The following is a 26,498-nucleotide window of genomic DNA, read 5'->3' as shown; positions in this document are numbered from 1 at the left end:
CCTCCCATGTGCCTGTTGTAGTGCCCGATGACAGTAGGGCGCTGGACACGAAACTCCTCATATGTAACTCGGCCCTGCCGGCGTGTCTTCTTCCGCTGGGTGATCTCCTCTTGGATGACCTCATGACTCGTCGTAATCATGGGCATGAGTCGGACCCCCTTCCAACAGATGACGAAGACATCTCCCTTCCGCCGCCACTCTGTCTCTCCTCTTGAGGACATTCGGGGCCCCACGCACCAACCGAAGGGTACCACTGACGTGCACACCTGCTTCATACAGTTCCTGGGCCAGGGATACCGAGTTATAATAATTATCCATAAACAGGTGGTATCCCTGGTTACGGAAACGATTCACAAAACCGAAGACAGTGTCACGCAGCGTGAGAAGACCCCAGAATACACCAAGAAGTCCACGGCGTATCCAGTGTTGGCTTCCGTAATAAAAATAACTTTACACCATACTTCTTTGGCTTCTTCGGGTTGTACACTTTGATACTTAGACGCCCTTTGTATGGCATCATACCCTCATCCAAAGAAAGGTTCTTGAAGGAACCACAAGAGTCTGGCACCGTTCACGAATGAACTCCAACACTGGGCGGACTAAGATGAGGCGGTGGGGTTATTCGGGTATAGCCCTTCGGTTGAAGGCGTTGAAATACCTGTCCAACGCCAGGAAACTATCACGGGACATAATGCGGCCACATTAGGCGTGCTTAAAAAAAAATTCGCCTCCAGTATTGCCTGGCGTCAGCAGCAGGCATCATCCCAAAGAATATGTGGAGCCCCAAAAAGTGCGCCATGTCCGTGAGGTTGCAGCCCGCCAGCAGTGCGACAACGTCGTCCGCAATTCCTCACGGCAGTACCGAGCGTAATCTACAGTCTCCGCAACCAGGAATTCAAGTAATTCAATGAACCCCAGTACCGTGAGAGGCACAGGGACGGTCAGTCCAGGTACTGCCGTGAATGGGTGCATGTTAGGTGGGGTGGGGTCCTCCGACCACCCCTCATCACTTTTGGACGAACGGCCTTCACCCGAGCTGCTGCGACGTTGCGACCTTCTACGGGTTTGCGCTCGCGCACGTGCACGGGCACGTCTTCGCACTCTCACATTCCCAGCTGGGCCGTCTCCTTCACTTTCCCCATCACTTTCTGTTTCGTCCCCACCAGCCACAATCGAGTCATCCTACTCCTCCTCCAACTCACTTTCTCCCTCGTAGGCACTAAACCCACTAAACTCTAATTCACTTTCCTGCTGAGGATCCCGTACGGACATTGGTGGCAAATACTCGTCATCGCTGACGTCAGGTGTTATGTCGTCATCGCTAGATGACCAACTACCACTGAAATCAGGACTTTTGACCTGCTCTCGATCGAGCTCCAACAAGTACTCGTCAATGTCCTTCTGTTGGAGGCCTCCCAAATGTTTTCGGATGCCCCTCAGGACACCCCGATGCTTCCTAGGGGTCGTAAAAGGAATGGGATGTGGTCCTTGGTCGCCATAGGTCACACGTGGCCGAACAACACGCTGCTGAGAAGCTGGGTCACTCTGGTTGCTGGGTCCTTCTCCAGCATCCAAGTCCAAAACTCGCCTCACACGCTCACTTCCAACAGGCAATGTGCGCCTTTCATGCTCCTGACGCCTTTGCGACATCTCTGCAAACGTTCTGTTGCAGCACTAATACGCTAACACTCGCAAAAGTTCAACAAAACACGTCTGCATCAAAATATCGCTCCTGCAAGGCGCTACTCTGATGCTCTTTGATGCGAGATGGAAATTCGCATCATGGCGTCTGGGTGACGCTCAGAAACAAAACAACAGCTGGATCCGTGAACTCCCAGCATCCGCCCGGCGGGATTTGAAATCTTCTGCAAACTAGGCCTATAATTATTTTTCGCGAATATTTATAAAAAGCATTTTCAGTCGGCGTTTGCAACGTCCACTCGGCATTCGACAGACAATTTTGGACGACGTTTAAAACGTCCAACAGGAGTTTAAGGGTTAAAAAGACATCCAATAACAGATGTGTCGTTCAGACGAATAAAAGAAATAACATGGCTTATAGAAGCCACAACAGAAAAAAACATTCTGAAGACTGGTTGTCTGTAAAAAGTATTGATAATGTGAATGCAAAAAAAAAAAAAAGTGTGAACAACATTCAGGATACTATTGTACTTCCTGAAAATGACAAACTGGTCGAGAAGAATATACTGTTGGACTCTAAAAATGAGATATCCCAAAGTCCAAAATTGTGAGGTATACATAATTCCAAGTAAACAGAGTAATAAAATATTAAGAATTGCAAAAGTAAAATTTAAAGGCCAAATGCTACCTCAAAAAATATAGCTTTTGGGCCAAACTAGAGAACTGAGACCTTATGTTCCAAAACCACTGCAATGTCAAAATTGTAGTAAATATGGGCATGAAGAATTGTCGAAATGAACCTGGATGTGCTTATTGTGGGTCTGACAAACATGCCACACAGTGGAAATGTAGTTGGCCAAAGTGTGTGAACTGTGGGCAAGATCATCACTCAAGGTCCAAAGAATGCATGTATTATATATACAATATGGAATTGAAAATCTTACAAGAAAGAAGTGGGATGCCTACAAAAGAAGCAAAATTAGAGTTGAAAATGAGAGGAATTCAAGATCCTTGTTAGGAACATACATATTCTTCAATAACAGGAACCAGTAATGAAACAAAAACGCATGCAGAGAGAAGTAACGGAGCACAGAAAAGTAACTCTCAAGAAATTAGTGCTTTACAGAAAAATACTTACGGTAAAGAATAAAGAAACAGGTGCAAATGATATGGGTAATATTTTATCAAATTCATCTGCAATATTAATGCAAAAAGGAGCACAGGAAGACACTACAGAAATACGAGGGGAAAGTTGTGATGGACCGGAAATCAAAGATAAAAAGAGACCTTTGGAGAGAACACCACGCAAAACGAAGAAACCAACTATTATTAGAGAAAGATGGGTTAAATCAAAGTCAAAGGACATGATGAAAGAACAAAAACAAAAACAGGCTAAGAATATACCTTTGTATCTCCTAAAGTATAGTAAAACCTATGGAAGCAGATATCCAAAACACCAAAGAAGTAGAAGAGAACCGTACCATAGATAACAATGATTATGTCAATGGAGAAGAGTTACTCCATTACCAACAATTGGTACAACAAGAACAAATGAAACAAGAAATATACATGATAGCATATGTGGATGTAATGATTGTTTTGTTGAATTGTGCATTAATAACAAAAGATGGTTTAACAAACATTATAAGAAATTTTATGAAATATAGGAAAAAAGAAACCACTGACTTGCGTACCCATGAAAAAGATGCGTGTGCATCGAGCACTTAATATATTTAAAGAAAAACAAATAGATGTAAATTATTTGAAAAAATCCAGATCGGTAATATAATAAAAACAAAGCAAAACTCGACCGCTATAACATAATATTTTCAATAGCTATATTATGAAATGGAACGTAAATGGTCGACAGACCAGATTACACCTAGGAGAAATACGATTACTAAAAGAATATGAACCAATGATATTATGGTTACAACATGTCAACAAAATACACCTTAGCAACTACGTTACGAGAGGAAGGAAATTTAGGTACAACCATATATGTATACAGCAAAGTAGTTTATGACAAAGTACCTGTAAACATTACTCACTTGCAAATATCAGGTATTAAAATACGAATAAAATATGTTAACGCCTGAGTCACACATTGGCGACTCGAGACCATGACCGTCGTAATGGGCGAATTACGACGTCATTACGCTTTAAACATGACCAAGTTGGCATCGATCGGCATGATTCCTAACTGTGTCGCCGAGTTTGATGACATCCAGCTGGGGATGGCGGATGTGCAAGGCTGCACAGCACCTACGCAGTCGAGTCACGGCAACTGTCAAAAGTCGCCATGTCATGCCGCGTGATGCAATAATGTCGTAATGGCGTCTCCACTGACGCAATGATGTCGGCGTTTGATTACGGCAGACAAAAAAGCATTCTGGCTGGCCATCCAAGGGAAGAACGACTGGGTGTCAATAGACCGCCTCAAGCCCGCACTGTTGGAGGAGGACGTCGGTGACACCCCTCAGCGCCCTCCGCAGGAGACATCGCCCCCGCAGCCCACGCCGCCCACAAGACAGTCGCATGGCCGCCCCCGTAAGACCCTGGACTCAGGCAGTGCTGCAGCCAACCGCTCCCGCACGCACCGCACCCCCCAGCTGACATCGCGGAGCTGTGCCACTCTCCAGCACCCCAGCAGATACTTGCTTTAATCAGACGTTACCTACGTGTTGTGGTGGGGGGGGGAGTATTGTAAAGTCCCCGCTCAGCGGGTTTTCTCTAGCGAACCTCCCGTTTTCTACGGTGCCTTCTACCATGACCTTAGTTCAGGAGACCTAGCCATGTTTTATTTATGTAAATGTGCATTTATTACTTACTCATTTGTGCCCGTGTGTATTGTACATGTGTCAGAGCATTATTGTGTCTAATCTGTTAATTTCATTTGTCACGTTATCTGTATTTACCTGTCCTGTTTCACATTGAGAACAATTGACCTCGGGTCACCTGTATGTCATTGTATGTCTTTGTACTGACGTCCGCACGCCGCTTTATAAGCGGCCTGCGCCCTTAATAAACTAGCAGTCAATGTCTACCTGCTCTCTCTTTTGCACCCTCTCACAGGCTCATAGGGCAGGCGCTGATCTCCTGTTTCTTAGGCCAGCAGCTAGTGAGGGACGGGTCCCAGTGCCTATGACACGTGGCCAGTGTGTTGCTAGGCCCATTGTTTAACTCCCGAGCCCGAGGGCTGGTATATTTTTATAATATAATAAATTGTGTAAAATGTTTATATTGTGTATGTACTAAATTTTCTTAAAAGCAATAAGTTATTTCTATAACAATACTTTTTCTTGAAATGTTGAACTGGGTAGTTTTTGGGTAACAATTTCCTTAACTACAAACCATCTCCAATATTTTCAAGGTTATTAAACTTGAGATGAATGAAGGTTGATATTTTCATAAGTTCAGATAAAGAAAAAGTGAAACTTAAAACTTGTAAAAAATAATGTGCAAATCATTATTATTAAACTGGATATGAATGAGGGTATGACATATTTTCATAAGTTCAGATAAAGAAAAAATAAAACTTAAAACTTGTAAAAAGTAATGTGCACATCAAAATTATCAGTATTTTTGAAATATCTTCAGAATTTCAGATAAAGGTAAATAACACATGAAAACTAGTAATAAGTAAAATATATCCCAAGGGGCTGAGAGAGAGAGAGAGAGAGAGAGAGAGAGAGAGAGAGAGAGAGAGAGAGAGAGAGAGAGAGAAAGGTCAAGGGCTGAATTAATTACCCACAGCTGCCTTTATTTTCAATTTTGATTAAAATATATTTTGGATTCAAGATTTTTAGTATTTTGATATACTCTAAGAACTTCAGATATAGATAAATATGACACAGAACACAACATAAAGAAAATATATTTTGTAATATAAATATTTTTTAATTTTAACTTTTATTCAGGAATTTTACATAGTTTTTAAACATGATTTTCTTTTATACAAATAAGTCAGTGAGTTGACTGCAACCAAACAATTTATTAGAATGTTCTGAAATATACAAGAAGTGAAAAGGCATTTTCTGTTTTGAGTAAAATATATATTGCATTCAAGATTTTCAGTATTCTTGATATACTGTACTTTGAGAATTTCACATATAGATAAATATGACACTGAATACAACCTAAAAGAAAATATATTTGGTAATATAATATAAATATTTTTGCATTTTAATTTTTATGTAGGATAGTTACAAAAATTTTCAACATGATTTTCTGAAGTATGAAAAGGCATTTTCACGACACATGACGGTGCCGTTGCGCCTGTTGGCATGTGACGTACCAGTTGCAATTAAATCGCCATGAATTGTCATGCCTTCACGGAAGTCGCCGTCCTGTAAAAACTATTAAATGTGGGTGTGTCTAAATCACTGGCAACTTGCGCGTATGACTACGAAAATATGTAATCTTGTTTTGAAGTGTGAAATGCTGTCGTAAATGGTTCATTGCGTATGACGTCATGGTGTCCTAATCAGCTGACTTATCTTTTTTTTTTGTGACCCAAAGCCCGCGACTGATGCCAGTTGGTTGCTAAACCCAGCCATTACGACGGTTGTGGTCTTGAATCGCCAATATGTGACTTTAGCATAGTTATGTAATTTATAATTTATACAACTAACCTAATAAAAATTACGACATTGATAAACGTAAAGAATTACTTAACAATGCCAAAGAACCTACATTAATAGTAGGTGATTTTAATGCTCACAACCCAATATTGGCCTATAATTGTACAAACTCAAATAGAGTATGAAGTAAAGTAGAAGAGTTCATGGATTCAAATGACATGTGCTATATAAATTATGATGCAGCCAGCACGATATTCAAAAACATATGGAAAGTTTTCCTCAGTAGGCTTAACTGTGTGCATCAGGCCTATAGTAGACAGTTTAGATTGGAATACAGTTGATGACTTGTCCACCAGTGATCATTTCCAAATATTAATTTCATTATTACAAAATGATCCTGCAAAACATGTCCCCCACTATAACATTTGTGAAACAGATTGAGAATGATATGAAATGCAAACTAGGAATATCCCACCATTTGGATATTTAAAAGACCATAATGAAACTAGTAAATTTCTTGTTGATTCTTTAAAAATGCTGCTGATAAAGCAATACCAAAATCAAAACCTCACCCAACAAAACACAGAGTTCCATGGTGGTCTGATAAGCTAACAGAATTAATAAATATAAAACACTCAGTAGAGACGAATAGATAATTTAAATAAAAAATTCAACAAAATGAATAAAACATTACTGATATTAGAAGAAACTTTCAAAACGATAACTATATTATTGCTAGAAACTGATGCATTAAAACTTGTATACAACAAAATATCTGCAAAATTTAAAAAGGAAGTAATTCAAGGAAGAATAATTTCTTGGAGGAAATATGTATCAGATCTCTAATAATACTGTACAAAAAATATGGGAAAAATTCTGGGAAATAAATATTACCCATGTTAAACCACCTAGACATGCCATATTAAAAGATGGAAAAAGACTATTTGTTCCAAAAGAAGTTAGTAGTGTAACATGAGAAAAATTAGCAAAAGTAAGTAGTAACAAAAATTTAGTTGAACACTTCAACACAAAGAAAAATAATGCAGAATTAATAACAATAAATTTTGAAACAATAGAAGATATGTACTGTAACAGGAAATTTAAAATGGAAGAGTTGGAATATGTGCTCTGAAACAGCAATAAATCTGCTCCTGGAGGTGACAACATTAGTTTCGAGATGATCTGCCACTTAGGCACCTTTTGCAAAGTTATACCTTTTACAGTTTTATAATAATTTATGGATTTGAAATTTCTTTCTTGATGACGGGCAAAATACTATAATAATTCCTATCCCCAAACTTGGAAAGGATCCTAGCGATGTAAATAATTACAGACCAATTTCATTAACAAGTTGCTTATGCAAATTACTAGAGAAAATGGTAAATGCTTGACTGGCATGGCACATTTGAGAAAATAAAATTCTGACTCCCACTCAATTTGGATCACAATGTAACAGATCTACATTGGATTCTCTGTCTAACTTAGAAGCCCACATACGCAGAGGATATGAATGAAAACAAGTTACTGTAGCTGTCTTTTTTGGCATTAAAAAGGCATATGATACTACATGGAGGTATGCAATATTAAAAGCGTTACATAAAAACAGCAACCGTGGACGTTTACCTAGGTTTATCCAAAACTTTCTGGCAGATCACACTTCAGGTGAGAGTTGATGATGTATTGTCAAGTATAGGCTACTTCCACTTGAAAATGGTGTTCCACAAGGAAGCATCCTTATTGGCACACTGTTTACTGTAGCAATAAATGATATCAGTAATAATCTATCTATTGGGATTAAAAGTAACCTGTATATGGATGATTTTGCCATATATTATTCAACATCTTGAGTAAAACATCCAGAACAAATCATTAATAAAAGCATAATAAAAATAGATGTGTGAGAGAGGTGCGAAATAATGAGCAGGAAGACAAGTACTGCTAGTTTATTCATGAAGCGAGCTGCTTATAAAGTGGGATGCAGATGTCTGCGTACTTCGCAGAGACCGCGGGTACAAAGATTTACAGGTGACCTAAGGTCAAACTAATTCTTTACAAAAACAGGACTGGTTCTTACAGAAAACATAGTGATCAATAATGTCTGACACACAACATAAATAATTCGTTACTTGTACATAAAGCATGATTGTTTAGAAAGACAGTAAATATACAATTTACACTTATGGTAGTAAACATATATTCTGATTGACCCCAGGTCGATGTGAAGGCACCACAGAAAACGGGATGTTCTCTATAGAGAACGTGTTGAGCGGAGACTTCACAATAGTCCCCCCCCCCAACAAACCGGAGGCAACGTCTGATCAAAGTAGGTATCTGCTGGGGCGACGAAGGGGGCCTCGTGTTCTCGATGTCAACTGGAGAGGGTGGTCGCCTTCCCCAGTGTCCTCTGGAGTGGTTCTTTTGGGATGCCTTTCTGTCTGGTTTCTGGGTTTTCTGGGGAAGCCCACGCCTCCTTCCTGTGCCCCTGGCTGTCCGAGGGGGTGCCATCTCCTGCGGGAGGCTTTGGGGTCTGCCTCCATTGTCCTCCTCCAGGAATGCGGGTTTGAGATGATCTACAGATATCCAGTCTTCCCGCCCGTGGATGGCTATTCAGAATGCCTTCTTGTTCCTTTCCAGTACAAGGAAAGGTCCTCTGTAGGGTCTAGTTAAGGGTGGGCGTATGCCGTCGTCCCTGACGAAGATGTGGGTGGCAGAGGATAGCCCAGGGGGCATGATGGGGGACGTTGTGTCAATGAATGTCCTTTGCCCTAGGAGAGCTGTTAATCAGCTCAGTGGTCTGGTAAAACTAAGCTATACTTACTTTTTATTTACTTTGGCAGGGGGCAAATTTTCCAACCCTGTCACAGAGCCTCTGCGCCCCTATGTCATCCCTCTCCTCTGTGACGAGTTCCCCCGGGACTACCAGGGTTTCCCCATAGACTTTTTCTGCTGAGGAGGGGTCGCCGTTGGCTCTGGGGGCGGTTCTCAACCCGAGGAGGACCCAGGGCAGCTGGTATTTCCAATTTTCGGAGGGGCAACGAACCATGAGGGACGCCTTCAGAGACCTGTGGAATCTTTTCACCATTCCATTGGCTGCCGGGTTGTAGGCGGTGGTGCTGTGGTGAGTGGTCCCCATCAGGTGTGCCAGGGCGGTCCATAGCTCAGACAGGAAAGCAGGTCCCCTGTCTGTTATCTCGTCTGGGACACCGAACCGGCTGATCCAGCTGGAGAGCAGGGCTTCTGCACACGCGCTGGAGGTAGCTTCTTCCATGGGCGTAGCTTCAGGCCACCTGGTGGAGCGGTCGACGACTGTCAGAAGGTATCTGGCTCCTCCTGATGGGGGAAGAGGGCCCACCACGTCGACGTGGATGTGCCCGAAGCATCTCTTTGGCTGGGGAAACTCACCCACTCCTGATTTGGTGTGCCGTACTACTTTACTTGCCTGACATTGCATACACTGCCTCGCCCAGGCTGTCGCGCCTTTCTGTATGTCGTGCCAGACGAACTTCTCTGTCAGCAGCCTGGCTGTTGTCCTTCCAAAGGGGTGGGATAGGCCGTGGATGATGTCAAAGACCAGCCGACGTCTGGAGGCGGGCACCAGGGGGCATCTGGTACTGACATCGCTCAGTAATGTTGATCCTCCTGAGCCGAAGGGCATGTCCTTCCACTTCAGCGATGTGACGGCTGTACGGTAGGCAGGGGTCTCATGGTCAGCAGCCTGTTCGTGGGCGAGGTCCTCGTAGTCGATCCTGAGCTGTACTGAGTTGATCTTGATCCTTGAGAGGGAGTCAGCTACCGGGTTCTTCCTGCCGGGGAAGTATTTGATGGTGTAGGTGAACTCCGCGATGGCCGCGAGGTGCCGCTGCTGCCTTGAGGACCATGCATCCCCCAGCTTTGTGAACGCATGGATCAGCGGCTGGTGGTCGGTCCATATTGTGAAGGGCGTCCCCTCCAGGAGGAACTTGAAGTGCCATACCACCTGGTATGCTGTGAAGAGTCGAAGGTGCTGTATCGGGACTCGTTGGGGTTTAGCCTCCTACTGAAGAAGGCGAGGGCTGAGGGGTCCCCCTGATGTCTAGCTCCAGGACAGCTCCACAGGCTACGTTGCTGGCGTCTGTCGTCAGCTGGAGGGGAGCGTTGGGGTCCTGGTGGGCCAAAGATGTTGCTTTGGCGAGGGTGGCCTTCATCAGGGCCCCACACTAAGGTCTGTGGACGTCCCTTGAGGACCTCCATCAGGGGGGCCATGGTGTGGGCAATCCCCGGGATGAATCTTCTGTAGTAGTTGACCATCCTGAGGAATTCTTGTATGGCCCTGATGGAGGTAGGGGTGGGGAACTTCTCGACGGCTTCGACGACATTGGGCGCACGCCCTCTGGCGATATCTCGTGGAACTCCACCTTCTCAACGCCGAAGGTGCACTTGTCAAACCTGACAACGAGGCCACTTTCCTGCAGGCGCTGCAGGGCCTTCTGGAAGTGTCACAGGTGTTCCTCCTGGGATCTGGAATAGATTAGGATATCGGCGGCGTAGCAGACGCAGAAGTCTGGGTCCCCCAGGATGCTGTCCATCAACCTCTGGAAGGTTGTGCCCGCGTTCCTCAGGCCGAAGGTGGGGAAGGCGAAGACGTAGGACCCAAAGGGCGTGACGATGGCGGTTTTGGGGATGTCCTCCGGCGCTACTGGTACCTGAAAATAAGACTTTAACAGATGCATTTTGGAGAATATTTTGGCCCCGTGGAAAGAGGCCGTCAGGTCCTGCATGTTTGGCAGGGGGTAGTGGTCAGGCTCTGTTGCAAGGTTGAGCCGCCTGTAGTCGCGACGGGGCCTCCAGGTGCTGTCCGCTTTCTGCAACATGTGAAGAGGGAAGGCCCACGGGCTGGGAGCCTTTCTGCATGTACCCATCCTCTCCATCTCCGCGAAGGCCTTTTTGGCCTCCTGAAGGCGCTGCAGGGGAAGCCGTCGGAACTTTGCGTGCGTTGGGGGGACCCTTCGTCTTGATGTAGTGGTATATCCTGTGTTTGGCAGGAGTCCCAGGCATCTGGCGGAGCTCGGGCTTGAAGATCTCTGGGAACTCCTGCAGTAGGGAACCGTACTGGTGGGGAGCGATGGAGCAAATGGCGGGCTCCCTGGGGCCCGGCAACAAGGGCAGGAACTGGCAGGACTCGGTGTCCAGCAGGCATTTGCAGCTGATGTCGACTGCCAGTCCGAAGTGGGCGAGGAAGTACGCCCCCCGGATTGGGGTCCTGACGTCCGCAACAATGAATTCCCAGCTGTACTTCCGGCCAAGGATGGAGATCGACAGGAGCTTGGTGCTGTAGGAGAGGATAGGGAACCCGTTTGCGGCCATCAGGGAGGCAGTTGGGTCTGGTGGGTGTCTGCAGTCCTCTCCTGAAGGCGGGAACACTGAACGCATGGCTCCAGTGTTGACCAACATCATCCTGCCGGAGATTGTGTCGCGGACGTAGAACCCTAATAGTAAGGGACCCCAGGACGTTTTTGCTGCTGCTGCCATGGTGGCCTGTGTGGTTGGCCGCTGCCTCCTCCGTTTTTGAAGGGAAGAAAGGGCAGGGGGCTTCGCACCTCCGGGCAGCTCTCCCAAACCTCTGGTGGTAATAGCAAAGCCCTGGCCCCTCCCTCTTCTGCTGGTGGGACGGCCTTTTCTGTTCGATGGCGTTTACGGGCCCAGTGGTGGGGTCCTCCGGCACGAGGCAGTTGGCGGAGTGTGCGGGCATGGTCGCCCACTTGGCTGCCTTTGTAGAATCTGTCAGCTGCTGCGCCACCCTGATTAGGTCCTCGACCAGCAGGGTATACGCTTCCGTGATCTGCCCACGGACCTCCGGCGGTAGCTGCCACAGGGAGATCTCCCTCAACGGGCTGATTTCTTTGCGCCTCCCATTGCTGTCAGTCTCGGGGAGGAGGAGGAGGTCCTGGAGGGCGTGCCATGCTTCCAAGAGGTTTCCCTCCTGCCGGGGGTTGAGGGCGAGGTCGAGGGCACAGGCAGCTCTCTCGGAGACCGACAGGGAGCAGGTCTCAACGAGAGTGGATTTTAGTCCTTGGAAGGTGGCGGGGCCTGACGTCGTCATCAACCAAGGGGCGATCTTGTGTATCTGGAAAGCCCACATAATATATTGTACATGAAATCAAAATGTAAAAGAGCATTAAAATTAATAAAAAAAACTATGGTACTCTACTTGGGGATCTGATAGACATACCCTTACTGTACTGTATAAATGATCAACGTCTATGGAAGCGAAATATATGGATCAGTACCAGACTCTGACCATAATGAAGGCCTTAGAATATGCTCAGGAGCCTTTAGAACACCAAAGTCATCTTTACAAGTTGAATGTGGTGAACTACATTTCTCTCTCCATAGAAAGATAGCAACAATGAAGAGTGCCCTGAGAATTCAGACAAGAAGATTGTATGAGGTGCTGAATATAAATGTACAATTACCTTCAATAGTAAAATTACCTCCTCCTTGGACTAGGAATAAAAAAAAATAAGAATTTGCACACACTTAAAATATTTATCAAAAAGTTACTCATATTCCTAGAACACCATAAACAACATAGTCTACAATATAGCACATAAGCCGAAAGGTCCACATTACCCAATATACACATGGATGTAAATCAGAGTACGGAGTGGGATATGCTGCAGTATCCCAGGACAAAACGTATCAATTTTCTCTACCTGATAATGCTTCAGTATTCACGGCAGAGTTTTGTGCAATTGTATCAGACATAAAAATAATTAAAGAAACATCATTCAATAATTTTGTGAATTTTAGTGACTCGAGAAGCGCTATAGAGGCTATTCAAAGTTTCAAAACAAAAAACAATATTGTACAACAAATAAAGTTATTAATCCATAAGTTATGTAATAATGGAAAAAAATGTAGAAATGTTTTGGATCCCTACCCATGTAGAGATCAAATGAAATGAAGAGGCTGATAAAGCAGCCAAAGAAGCAACCCATATGACAAGATCAAATCTAAATATCCCTGTTAATGATTATGCAACACTCATAGAAATAGGTATTATAAATAAATGGCAATATACATGGAATAAAGAACCTGAAAATAATAAATTAAAACATAAAACCTGGTGTTAGAAAATGGAGTTCATCATATCAGAGAGAGAGACATGCGCAAGTAATTCTGACGCGTCTCCGAAGAGACATACTCGTCTGACACATGGACACCTCATGATCAGCCCACATAACCCCGCTTCCGAATGCTTAGAGTGCAAAGTGATAACAACGGTCAAACATGTAATATGTGAGTGTCCAAAATATAACCAACAACGATTATCAACTTTTGGAAGTAAATCAATGAGGGGAAATTTTGTCAGAATCTTCTACATTTTCAGTCATTCCAATTTTAATATTCATGAAGAACTGTAATTTCATTGATAAAGTGTAAAAATTAGTAAATAATGAAAATACGAAAACCCTTAGGCGATTAATAAATTTTAAAAACAACAAAATTTTAAAATCTTACTTATTCTTAATTTAATTTTTTTTTGTGTGTGTGTATATGTATGGAAATATGAGTAAATGTAATTATTTTGTACGTTTGTTCAGGTGTGGTAGCATGTGCCTTTGTGCAGTTTTAGTTTCATTTTCATTCATTCATCACTACACTGAGTGACGTATTTGGTCCCAGTGCTTGGCCTCTGGCCTCCACCTGGTGTCATTCAAATCCTTCGGGCCAGCCTTGCGAGAGCTGATAGTCAGCTCAGTGGTCTGGTTAAACTTTTAATAATAATAATAATAATAATAATAATAATAATAATAATAATAATAATAATAATAATAATAATGTGATAATTAGCAACTGTAAAATTTACCAGGAAAGGAGTTATTTCGAAATGTGGTATTTAGTAAAAAACCTTAAGTGTGATGCAAAATGAGGGTGAGTGAATTCAAAAGTCTTAGTTTTCCTGTCAAAATAGTCGTATTTGGAATCAGGGTTTTTTATGTCCAGGTACACCAACGTAGTTTTTTCCTCTTTTTGCCAACTTCTAACATGCCTGTGTTAATACAAAAACAGCTCCACTCACCATCTGCCTTTTCTAAACCCATATTGTTAATTTTTGAATACTTGTTGTGTATCTTACCAGCTCAGTTAAGATCCAATGAAACTTCTTAGTCTTTGCCGTATCGTAGAATGTCATACCCTCGAAAATGATATATGTATTATAGCCCTAGAAATGTTGAAAATTATTTCATGCCAGATGTCATAAAATGTTTATGATAATCATATTCTTGTACTGCAAGCTTAATGTTAACATATTTAACTGATCTGCATGGCCTCAGTGCCTGGATTTTCCCTTTATAAATCATACATCCAACCATCCTTTGAGGGACAAGAAGGTTATAGAAGATTAGTAATTATTAAAGCTTGTTTTAACTCTTCACTAAATGAATATTACTGATAGTGTAACATTTTGACTGTAGCTAACTTTTTCTTTTGTCTTTTTTTTTTTTTACAGAATAGAGTGAGAAATGGCTTGTGAAAAGGATGATGAATTTCCCGCAGACTTGGCAGGATTTGGCTATGAGTTTAAAGGTAATGAGTATATTAGTGTTTACTTTAACATAAAACTCATCAGTTTACATGATCCTGTCTGTGTGGACAGCACTTCAAGAGACGCATAGAATGAAGGGCATTCCTAGCCAGGCACACATCTGGAAACCCCGGAGCTACCTTCCCTGTGTCTTCAACCAGAGCACACTTGTCTTTGCCACTCCGAGTTTTGGATGGTACTCTGCCAATTAATGCTAATATTTTTCTTAAATACTTTTCACTCGCGTCCTTTTTCTTATATTTTTGCTTGCCTTGTGCCCTTTCTTGTTTTTTTTATTTTTTATTATGGTGTATAATGATAATTTCACGTTAACCACCATACAGCAATTTGACATTTTTCTGCCGGCGCCATGACTTCATAGTCCTCTCCTTCCCAGCTCGTTGCTGACAGCTATTAGGGGATGACGCTGGCCAGCTGTTTGGTAGAGTAAAAGGGTAAGAGAGTGTAAAATCCATGAGACACATGCGGCTCATAAGGCGATCTATTTACATTTTTGTTCCTCTAACGCCAAATAAGCTACCCGTGGCTCAAAGATAAATTGGACACTGGTGGCTCAAGTGGCGATGCTTGTCACATGTCTCTCATACGTTTTATCCTTTGTACACCGGAGGTACACACTATAGTAACCCACTAATTGTTAACTTTATTTTACAAGACGTTTTACTTATATATATATATATATATATATATATATATATATATATATATATATATATATATATATTTATATATACACATACATATGTATATATATATGTATATATATATATATTTATATACACATACATATACATATATATATATATATATATATATATATATATATATATATATATATATATATATATATATATATATTTGAGAGAGAGAATAGAAACAAATTAATTAATCATTCTGGCGAATCATATATTGATTTCATGGTTGCAAATCTATAAAAACAAATTAAAACACGACATGGCAAAACCTTAATATTTTTGGTACTTGGTTTGTTTTGTAGTTTTTAATTACTGATTTACATACTGAAATTTCTTACTGAATAGAATTTCCTTAGTCCATATGTAATGCATGCTTTTGACATTAAATTATATATATATATATATATATATATATATATATATATATATATATATATATATATATATATATATATATATATATAAAATTTAATGTAGAAAGCATGCATTACATATGGACGAAGGAAATTCTACTCAGTAAGAAAGTGTCTATGTAAATCATTAATTAAAAACTGCAAAATTTTTATGGTCATGCAGAATCACCATCAGATGATGATTACAGCTTTGATGAAAATTCCAGATTTTATTTAGATGAAGAAATTAGTACCTAAAGCGAATCAGAGGATGATGGTATTTTGCCACCAGTGACTAATGTAACAGAAATCAAACAACAATCATCTGAATCAAATGTAAATACTGTATGGCAAGTGCTGTTTTCTCCCCCAGAAACTCTGTATGTACGAAAAGTTAGGAAGTGGTACAAGAAAGGGCTTTCGAACTTCTTGGAACAGCAGTAGTCAGTGCCTATATACTATTCAACAAATTTTACACAAACCAATCAATTTCAGTTAAAAAATTTTGTGAATCTGTAGGGCTCTCACTTTTGACAGGTAAAGCAACTGAAGATATAAAGACTGGAAAGGAGTTTTTACCCATTGGGGAAAAAAAAGATCGGTTCATGTTTGGATTGAGTTGGAAGGGTAATGTAGAGAAGTGAGGAAAAGATGCAGAGGATGTTAAGAGATAATTAGTAAGAATGAAGGAAGCCAAATTGCAGAACGTAAAGCCATGGGAGTAAAGACAGTATGTGGTCAGTGTGAAAGCAAGCCATATTCATGCTCTTCATGCTTTGAAAGAATGCGTTCAGATGAGTTCTAATGTTACTAGGATACATATAAAATGTGTCATATTGATATACTCATGATTTTCAGCCCATGAAGAGTTGATATTTAAAACATTTTTGAAATATTGTACTTTATTGCTTACTTTTTAAATGGTCGCGTTATTATGAATACGACATAAATTTTTTTCCTTTATATTTCAGGAAGGTTGCTTTTATTTTTTTACTTTTATAAAGTTCAATGATTAAACTTTGATTTGCATGCATTTTATGGCCTTTCTAACCCTTTTATATACTTGTATAAAATGACAATGAAAACTCATAAAAATCCAAAATCGTACCACCAGTGGTACATGTGGCCTTCAAGTCTTGTTTACAATGTACCGCGGAGTACATATGGCGGTTAACGTGTTAATTTATGACTCTTCCTCTAGGGTTGATAAATGTTGGGGGTTATGACCAGCTCTACTTAAGTTCAAACTTTCTTATAATGGATGCCAAACCAAAAATGCAAACTGATTGGAGTAAATGTTGTCTTTGTCAAGAGGACAAAAGTGATAAAACACTAATTTCGCCTCGTAGCTTATTTCACAAAAATGTACCATTGTTTCGTGCTTTTATTTGATCCAGCATGGTTAGGTGATGGAGAAGGTATAGAAACTACATTGATACGAAATAAAGCAAAATATCATAACGGCTGCAGACTTTTTGTTTAATAATACCAAATGGAAAAGAGCTCAGAAGAGAACAGTGACTTCCAGTACATCAGGCACAGAAGAAAACCGTGGAAAGAGATCAAGAACCTCAAACCCTCCAAAGGTACAATGATTTTTACATGAAGAAGAGTTAAGTGCAGGTGATGTTGTTGCTCAATAACTAAAGTGTCGCCCACGATGCTTTGCAGACTTATACAACTCAGAGAGAGCATATCTTAATGCGATAAAGCAAGAAGAGAATCGCCATGGTCAACAGAAAGAGTTACATCCTTTGGCTTTTTTTGAACTCGTTATCTACATCAATACCACCAGGTTAAAAGGGCAGTTACTCTCTAGGATCCCTGAGCTTGAGTCCCTTAGGAAAGGGCGTGATGTTCTTCTAGCATTCAGAAAAGACATTGGCACAATTCTGTCTGTTGCTAGCAAATACAGTGAAGCTATTCATCTGGCTAAAGCTGCAGATATCATTCGAAGAGAAATGCTTGCTCATGAGACAAAAATTCAGTCAAGATTTACAAGAACTTGGAAAGGAAGCTGTTCCACAGGCACTTCTACAGTTTGTGTGCACCACTGAGCATGGTGTTGACATCAGGTCCCATATGGACCATGGTGTTGTACTGTCAGATGCTGCTGTTGCGCAGCTTTTACAGTACAACTGCTACTCTAAGTATACTGAAGGGTCAAAAACCCCCAGGCATGCAAAACACTGTGAAACACCTTTTCCCATATATGTCGGGCTAAAAGTGTTTGTCAAAACAAGAAAAGAGAGTTAATCTTCAAGCTTCATGAGAATGGAATTAGCATATCTTATGACAGACTGTTGGAAATATCAGGACAGTTAGGTGAGAGTGTAGTAAAGCAATATGTGGAAGATGATGTTGCGTATCCACCTATTTTGAGAAAGGGACTTTGTAGCTGCCCAGGAGTCTAAAAACACTGATGTTCAACAATGATGGAGAATAGACGTTAGTATACTCATAATCATAATTCTCAAGTTTGGACACAGCTAATAATGAGTTAGTATATTTGTCATATATATATATATATATATATATATATATATATATATATATATATATATATATATATATATAATTAAATATATCTATGAACAAATGGCTAAAAATACTCATAGAAATCAAGTTATATTGCCAAATATGTAAAAATACCAAGAAAATTAGATTATTTTGCATATGAGGCTTACCTGGCGGCCATCTTGGAAAATGGCCGAAAAATTGGATTCCTGAATGGCAAGGACTGTTCTCCCAAGTAAAGTCTGCAATTTTATGGCAAAGAACTCCCTAATTTATCTCAATAATGATTGAACTTTGGCTATTTATACAAAAGTATATTGGCATTTTTCACGATAATCGTCATATAAGTCATCTTGGAAAATGGCCACCTAAGGGAATTTCAGGTGGTTCTTAAAGTCTATCCCTCAATGAGTATTTCTGCCAAATTTCATGCTTGTATTATCAAATGAACTATTGCATGGCTTATCTGCTCCACTTAGTTACCCTTTTTCAACCTTGTAGCCAGAGGTCTTTTTCCTCAGATGTGGTTGAGATGTACACAACTTCCGTAGATGCGCATGCCATTCATGTGGCACCAGTTTCTGGCTCCCCAAGGAGCTGTGGCTTTTCTCATGGGATTTGATGATATCATTTGATATACCCTTGGATGACAAGGCGGTTACTCCTGCAGCCCCTCCAACTGGTATACCCCTTTAGGGGGTTGTGCTATTAGTGCACCTCATGTGGCGCCTCGCCTGTGGCCATTACTAAAGGTTGTTTGCAGTGTCCCTTGGGCCCCAGCTGTCTTTTAATTACTTTACCTCCGTTTCCACTTCCTTTCTTCCATGTTGCTGTGCAAGCACTCCCAGCTCCCTTTTTCACTGTTTCAAGTGTTGAATGGCTAAAATTGCTGCAGAGCTTGGCATCATAGTCAAATTTTCATAAACCATCATCACCCAGTTGGTATAAATTCAACCCCTGGGGAGAATATTGTACTAGGTTCTGATACTTCAGTGGGAAATGCATTTGAGATATCTCTTGCTTTGATAAAGTTGCAAGCTACTCCTTCATCATCTTGCCATTAATCTAGTGAGAATTGACACCACTCCTTATTCAGTTGTGCATGAGGCTCTGTGTATTGCTCTGATAACAGCTAGTCTTCTGCTACTAGTGTTAAGTATATCTTAGTTTAACCAGACCACTGAGCTGATTAACAGCTCTCCTAGGGCTGGCCCGAAGGATTAGGTTTATTTTTACGTGGCTAAGAACCAATTGGTTACCTAGCAACGGGACCTACAGCTTATTGTGGAATCCGAACCACATTATAGCGAGAAACGAATTTCTATCACCAGAAACAAATTCCTCTTGTTCTTCACTGGCCGGTCGGAGATTCGAACTCGCGACCAACGGAGTGGTAGCTGAGAACGGAACCCGCTCACCCAGCGAGGAACTAATTTGAATGTGATAATTCTTATGTCATGAGAAAAGAGTTAGAGATAAGTACCCACTCGATTGTCGAAGAGCCAAGTTGGGCTTGCTTGACTATGAGCTTTAGCTGGGTTTCTAACCCAAAGTGAGATTCAGAGGTTTGAAAGATACTCATGACTCTGCTGACCCCAAGTCTAGTTATGTAAGTAGATCTTTATACCCAGCTGATAGTGATGTGTCCTTTGCATGTACATGGAGTAATAAGAGGTGCCTGCTAGTTCTAATATTTGGTAATTGGTCTCATGCACTGGCATAAATTAATCAGAGGCATGTGCCAGTTCTGGTGACTGCAATTCTTCTGCTTAAACCTATGCTTTGCCTTTTGCTACAGACCATAACTGGCCTCCACCAAGGACAGTTGACACAATAAGCACTCTCCCTTCTTGTTTCACGACTCGGCTCGGAATCGACTGTGACTTGCTTTTCACGTCTAGTGCTGACCAACTGGCTAAGCTTATGGCCACTTCCAGCTGATGTGGCTTTTTTGAGCAGGCTCATGAGCATGATCCTAAGGAAAGGAGCTTCTCATGACTGTCAGTTTTTGTGTTGTTGCAGGTGTAAAATATTTGCAAGATCAAGAGTGGATTGCATTTCTGAGTGAGGCATAATAACGAATAATGTTTGGAAGGTGAAGGAATTTAGTGCAGAATAGTACAGAAACACATTTCAGGTTTTGGAAACTATGAGAGAAGAAAGTAATAATTATGGAGGGATTTTAAGGAAGGTATGCATGTGATTAGAGGTGCTTTTTACATTGGAAAGCTGCAGACACTGAAATTAAGGTCAATATACACAACAGACATAATCAGAGAATTCTGTATTAATCTAAATGGCTGACAGGGAAAGGAAAGAGTTATAAGAGAGTAATAATAATGTAAGGAATAGATGGAGAGGACATTTTGATATAGTACTGCATAGGCTCCTTTCACCTTTTGAAGAGATTTATTCCCCTGAAATTTGACATTTAATAAACTTTATTTGATAGTGTACCAGTTGAAATTTTGAAAAGATCCTAGAGAAGATAGTCTGGTACAGTTAACTTCATGAATTTTGGTACACATCACATCAAGCTAATGAGACATCAGGCAACTCCAAAATATTGTTACTTAATATAATTACTTACTTAAAATAATTTATCATTTGGTAAAGATGTTTTTTATAATTTTTCAATGTTTTTAGCAACATATGTCCCAATGAAATGAATTAATCAGATTTTGGGGGTCAAGTAGAGATCATGGGATTAGAAAAATTGGGTTATTGTTGTTAAAATAAAGGGTGATTTGAGGGTGTGGTAACTAAATTGCTAATTGTGTTGTAAATACTCTTTAGATTATTTTCAGTAGGTTGAAAATCAGGAAAGTAGAAGATATCTGAGTAGTTTTTAGTATCTGATAGATTGCTTATACAAAGTTATTCCATTTTTAAAGATTGTTCAACTTCTACTTGTAAATGAATTTTCCATTTTTTGTTCAACCTCTACTCGTATATGAATTTTCCATTTTTTGAATACTACACAGTATTTTTATGCAAAGATAAACTCACTAAAAGTTGTATGTCAGTATGCAGTATGTTAGCAGTTACTGCGCTTGGTGATGTATATGTATTTTAATGGTTATTGTCTAAGATCTTCAAGATTTTATTAATTTTTTTTAATAAGGCAATTAATAATATACTGTACAGTACTCTGGAAGAACAAGCTATTATCCCTGACTGTTCTTTAAATAAAGATTGTAATTTAATAAAATATTTATAATATAACTGTTGCACCCACATAGAAAATGATATGGATATAAGAGAGGGATGAGATGGCAATCCCCCTCAAGGGATGTCATGCATTGTTCCAAAGCTAGGACCAAGGTTCCTTCATTCTGCATACTTTTATAGGATCTTCCCAAGCTTGGACTAAATGTATCTTCATTCTGGATAGCTACATAGCGACCTTCCGGAGTGTGGACCAAGGTACCTTCCTTCTGGATACTTTTATAAGGGCATCAAAAGCTTGGGCCAGTGCGTCTTTTCTGGATAATTATGTAGAGGCCTTCCAATGCTTGGATATGGATACCTTTATTCTGGTTGGGTATCTTTGGGCTTTCCAAAGCTTAAACTAAGGCACCTTCAGTATGGATACGTACATTGGGCTCTGGAAGCTTGGGTCAGGATAACTACATTATTGGTTCTTATATAGGGGCCTTCAAAAACTTAGGACAAGGTACCTTCATTATGGGCATTTACAGATGAGCCTTCCAAAGCTTGGCTCATGTGTTCATTTCATATATATATATATATATATATATATATATATATATATATATATATATATATATATATATAATCATGAAGCTACAAATGCCGCTTAATATCAAATTCACGCTACACTTATATAAATTCCCTTCAAGCGACAATTCTCCGTCGGAGATATTCCCGAGGTAGCGTGAATTTGATATTGCTTACATTTGTAGCTTCATGATTGTATATAAATCACGGTGTGATAAAAATTTCATATATATATATATATATATATATATATATATATATATATATATATATATATATATATATATATATACATATATATATATATATATTATATATATTTATATATATATGAGTATTCCAAAGTTTGGACCAAGGTTCTTCCATCTAGGATACTTACAGAGAAGCCTTTCAAAGCTTGCACCTAGTTACCTTCATTATAGATCCTTATATAGGGGCTTCTAAAACTTTGGCATAGGTACCTTCATTCTGGAAGCTTACAAAGGGGCCTTCCAAAGCTGGGAGCAGGGTACTTTAATTCCAGATACTTATTTAGGGCCTTGCCTTCATTATGGTTACTTATAGAGGAGCCCTCCAAAGCTTGGCCCAAGGTACCTTTATTCTGTGCCCTAATATAGTTGCCTTTCAAAGCTTAGACCAGATCTCCTTCATTCTGGATACATATAAAGTGATCTTCCAAAGAATATATATATATATATATATATATATATATATATATATATATATATATATTATTATGATTAGCAAGAATTCGCTAGCAAATTGCCTCCCCCCCCTCCTTTGTTGTTGTTGGTTGTTCATTTACTGCCAGCCGGCCGATCGATAGACCATCTGTCTATCGACTTAAAAACAAGGGTTAAAAGATTAAAGGCGCTCCCATTTTTGATAAAGATCTTTCCTTCGAGGCAAAAGTAATCTGGCTTGGGTGTTTCTCCTACAGGCCAAAACCTCCCCTGCGGGCAGCAGGTGCAATGAGTCAAAGCATCTGTGTTGGATGCCCCCCTGCCCCATAGGAGGGGATAAAAAGCAGAAACCCACGAGGTCGACACACACACACGCGGGCTGGAAGATATGGAGTGAAGACGCCGTCAACACCTGGCCCCATCGATGCCCTTGCATCCTAACCACGTGGCCCTTTCCAAAGTATACTTTTCCTCGTGCCCTTCGACCGTATTCCTCGAGCCCACACGCCATTGCTTGGAGTTTCGAGGAGTCCCCATCGCCTTGCCCCTTTACGGAAGCCCTTGCATCTCACCACGTGGAAGAAACTCGTCCTCGGAAATCGCAAGTCATCCACGGACCGCCTTCTACGCGCCCTCGGAAAATCTGCTAAGGTAAAGTGCCCTGGAAGAGCCCCATTTCAGTCACGCTTTTGTCTCGTAATATTTTCTTAAAGAGAAAGCCAGAAATCTCCCTTGTCTAATGTCCGTGCGCCTCTTGCATCGGCAGTATTAATTCTTTATTACTCCTTTGGCACCCTCAGTGCAGCTTCGAATTCATCATTCTTTTGTCTATTTTCATTACTGGCGTATAATGTGCATATCTCTCATTTCAGAGGGATCCTATCGTGGAAGCTTCTCGGACTGTGGCTGGAATTCCCCAGTTTCATTCAATCTACTGAGTTCCTCTTTCCCGTACTAATGTCATTTATGTAAATACACTACTTTAAATGTGCCCACGTGTTTTACGTAATATTTCCCTCAGTAACCAGAGCCCTATGCTCATATGAAATTCTCCTTTGTTTTCCTCCTTTTTTTACGTTTTCCCGTACCCACGAAGTCAGAATCACAAGGCTAAATTACCTTAAATTGTTGCTATCTGTCTCACAGAGCATATTTCAAACTAAAACCACGGAAAAACGTAAAAATGGCGACCTGGCCATAGATCTCGTTTTGCAGTTGCAGTTCCCCTAGTGTTGCTTTATTGCATTTGCAACTTGCCAGATCAGCTATTAGCAAAGCTAAGCTGGGTACGAGACAATTACGAACCTTTTGTGTAAAACCAGCACACAGATCCAGAAAATTCCACGTAAGTAATGTGTTAATCTTAGCAAAACCTTTTACAATCGTGACTGTTCCTAGGAATTAGAAATAGGACGCATGTAATCACTGAGAGAAAAGAACCGTATTAGATTCGTTAATGCATGCCTTTCAGGATAGGTAGTTAGGAAATAACCAGTGCTAACCATCCTTGCTTCGAGGAATAGTGCGAAATTCCTCTGTGTTAAAATCTTTGCCATATCTTTTGCTTCGAGGAATAGTGCGAAAGAAATTCCTCTGTGATAAATTTTACTTCTCATTTCGAATTAGTGAACTGTTATTGAGGCGCGAATAAAATTCCCACGTGGGACACGACGAAGTCAGCTTGCATTGCTGAAAATTCTCTCAGTGTAGTTAGTATTCGAGTAGGTGTTAGGAAAGCGAAATTTAAACTCTGCTTATAGGGAAAATTACTAGGCCGTTGTACTGTTATCCTCTCAGACGACTGGGAAATTCTCCGAATCCCAGACGGTATATAAATATACGGGTTCATTCACCCAGAATCTAAAAATACCTCCAGTGTTGGCCAAACGACCTGCACCCCCACCCCGCCCATGCCCGCGTGTGTAGCATTTTTTTTTTTTCCCCATTCATTTCCCAGCATACATTTTTCTTTGGGTTTCCCGTTAGTAATTTCTAAGTCCTAAGGGACGAATCGTAATTCAAGTCCTAAGTGACTCCTAAAATTCTACGTCGTGACGTGGCGAGAATTCCTCCAAATTCCACAAATTCCAAGTCCTAAGTGACTCCTAAAATTCTACGTCGCACGTGGCGAGAATTTCTCCAAATTCCAGTCCTCAGAGACTCCTAAAATTCTACGTCGACGTGGCGAGAATTTCTCCAAATTCCAGTCCTCAGAGACTCCTAAAATTCTCGTAAATGCGTGGCGAGAATTTCTCCAAATTCCAGTCCTTAGAGACTCCTAAAATTCTACGTCGCACGTGGCGAGAATTTCTCCAAATTCCAGTCCTCAGAGACTCCTAAAATTCTCTCGCACGTGGCGAGAATTTCTCCAAATTCCAGTCCTCAGAGACTCGTACAAAAATTCTACGTCCTTGACGTGGCGAGAATTTCTCATTCCTGCGGGAACCCAAAATTAAGTCCTTTTGAGACATTATATAGTGTAGTTCACACACATCTAAGCCCTTACGGGACTGATCATTCTAGTTCGTTAGAACAACTCCAACCACGTCTTTCCAAGACATATCAAATTTTAACAAAAAGGTCTCCTCAGACTTACTAATCACCTGTCTTATTCAGACAGATCCATTCTCCTGCAGTCTGAACCATTGAGTGTTTCAGATTCCTGCAATTGAGTCTTTTCAGACAACCTGAGTCTTTTCAGACATATCATATAACCATTATTTCAAAATGGCTAATACCAGAGCCCAACAAAACGAGGATTTCAAATTCTACATGTCCGCTGGGAAGGACATGGGACTATCGGGCAAGATCTGAGAGCATGGGTTCAAGAACGAGTGGACGATGCCAAGGTGGAGAGAGCAAGAGAACGTGAAGAGAGGGAGAGAGAACGTGAAGAGAGGGAGAGGGAACGAATCGCTCAAGAACAACGGGAGGAAAAAGAACGTGCAGAGAGGGAGAGAGAACGTGCAGAGAGAGAGAGGGAACGAATTGCCCAAGAACAACGAGAGGAGAGAGAACGAATCGCTCAAGAACAACGGGAGGAAAAAGAACGTGCAGAGAGGGAGAGAGAACGTGAGGAGAGAGAGAGAGAGAACGCGCCCATGAGCTCCAGGTGCTAGAACGACAGCACGCCACCCCCGCCCCTGCCGCGGGAATGAGTGCCCTCAGCCAGGCTCACTCGTTCATGCCAAAATGGACAGAGTCCGAACCCGAAGTATGGCTTGAAAGGGCCGAACGAGTCCTGGAGTGCTGCGATCTCTCCCCGCAGAAATCTCCCTTGTTCTCACTAAATTCCTGGGCGGAAAGGCCCTCATTGCCTACCACGCCCTTCCCGCAGACGATCGGGAAACTGGGAAGCTGTACGCCAAGCAGTTACGAAGGCGTCGAGATTACCCCCGAGCGGTGGAGGAGACGTTGAGAGAGCAGCCCAGAGAAGCAGGCCAGACTTGGTCCGATTGGGCGTACCATTCGGAGCGGGCGTTGACAAAATGGCTCGATTCGAAGGAGCCACTAACACCGCCGAGGTACTCGAGCGGTTTAAATTCGAGCATTTCCTGCGCTACGCCCCTCCTGCCCTCGCCACTCATATAGTGGAAAAAGCCCCAGCAACACTCACCGAGTGTTGCCGAATAGCAGATATGTGGGAAACTCACCAC

At 41.3% G+C, this 26,498-nt stretch overlaps 1 protein-coding gene across 2 annotated transcripts in view; it reads left to right on the top strand.

The window, feature by feature from the left end:
• LOC136828583 (cotranscriptional regulator ARB2A) overlaps positions 1-26,498 on the top strand; it is a 323,128-nt gene that overhangs the window by 209,392 nt on the left and 87,238 nt on the right. For both annotated transcript variants that reach the window (XM_067086591.1, XM_067086590.1), the window contains one exon: positions 14,719-14,795. In XM_067086591.1, the coding sequence (XP_066942692.1) occupies positions 14,732-14,795 (64 nt within the window). In that variant the 5' untranslated portion in view covers positions 14,719-14,731. The remainder of the gene's footprint in view (positions 1-14,718; positions 14,796-26,498) is intronic.

Source organism: Macrobrachium rosenbergii, chromosome 43, assembly GCF_040412425.1.
Source record: "Macrobrachium rosenbergii isolate ZJJX-2024 chromosome 43, ASM4041242v1, whole genome shotgun sequence".
Taxonomy (NCBI): Eukaryota; Metazoa; Arthropoda; class Malacostraca; order Decapoda; family Palaemonidae; genus Macrobrachium; species Macrobrachium rosenbergii.
The sequence above is the reverse complement of the archived record's forward strand: the minus strand, read 5'-3'. Positions and strand labels throughout refer to the sequence as shown.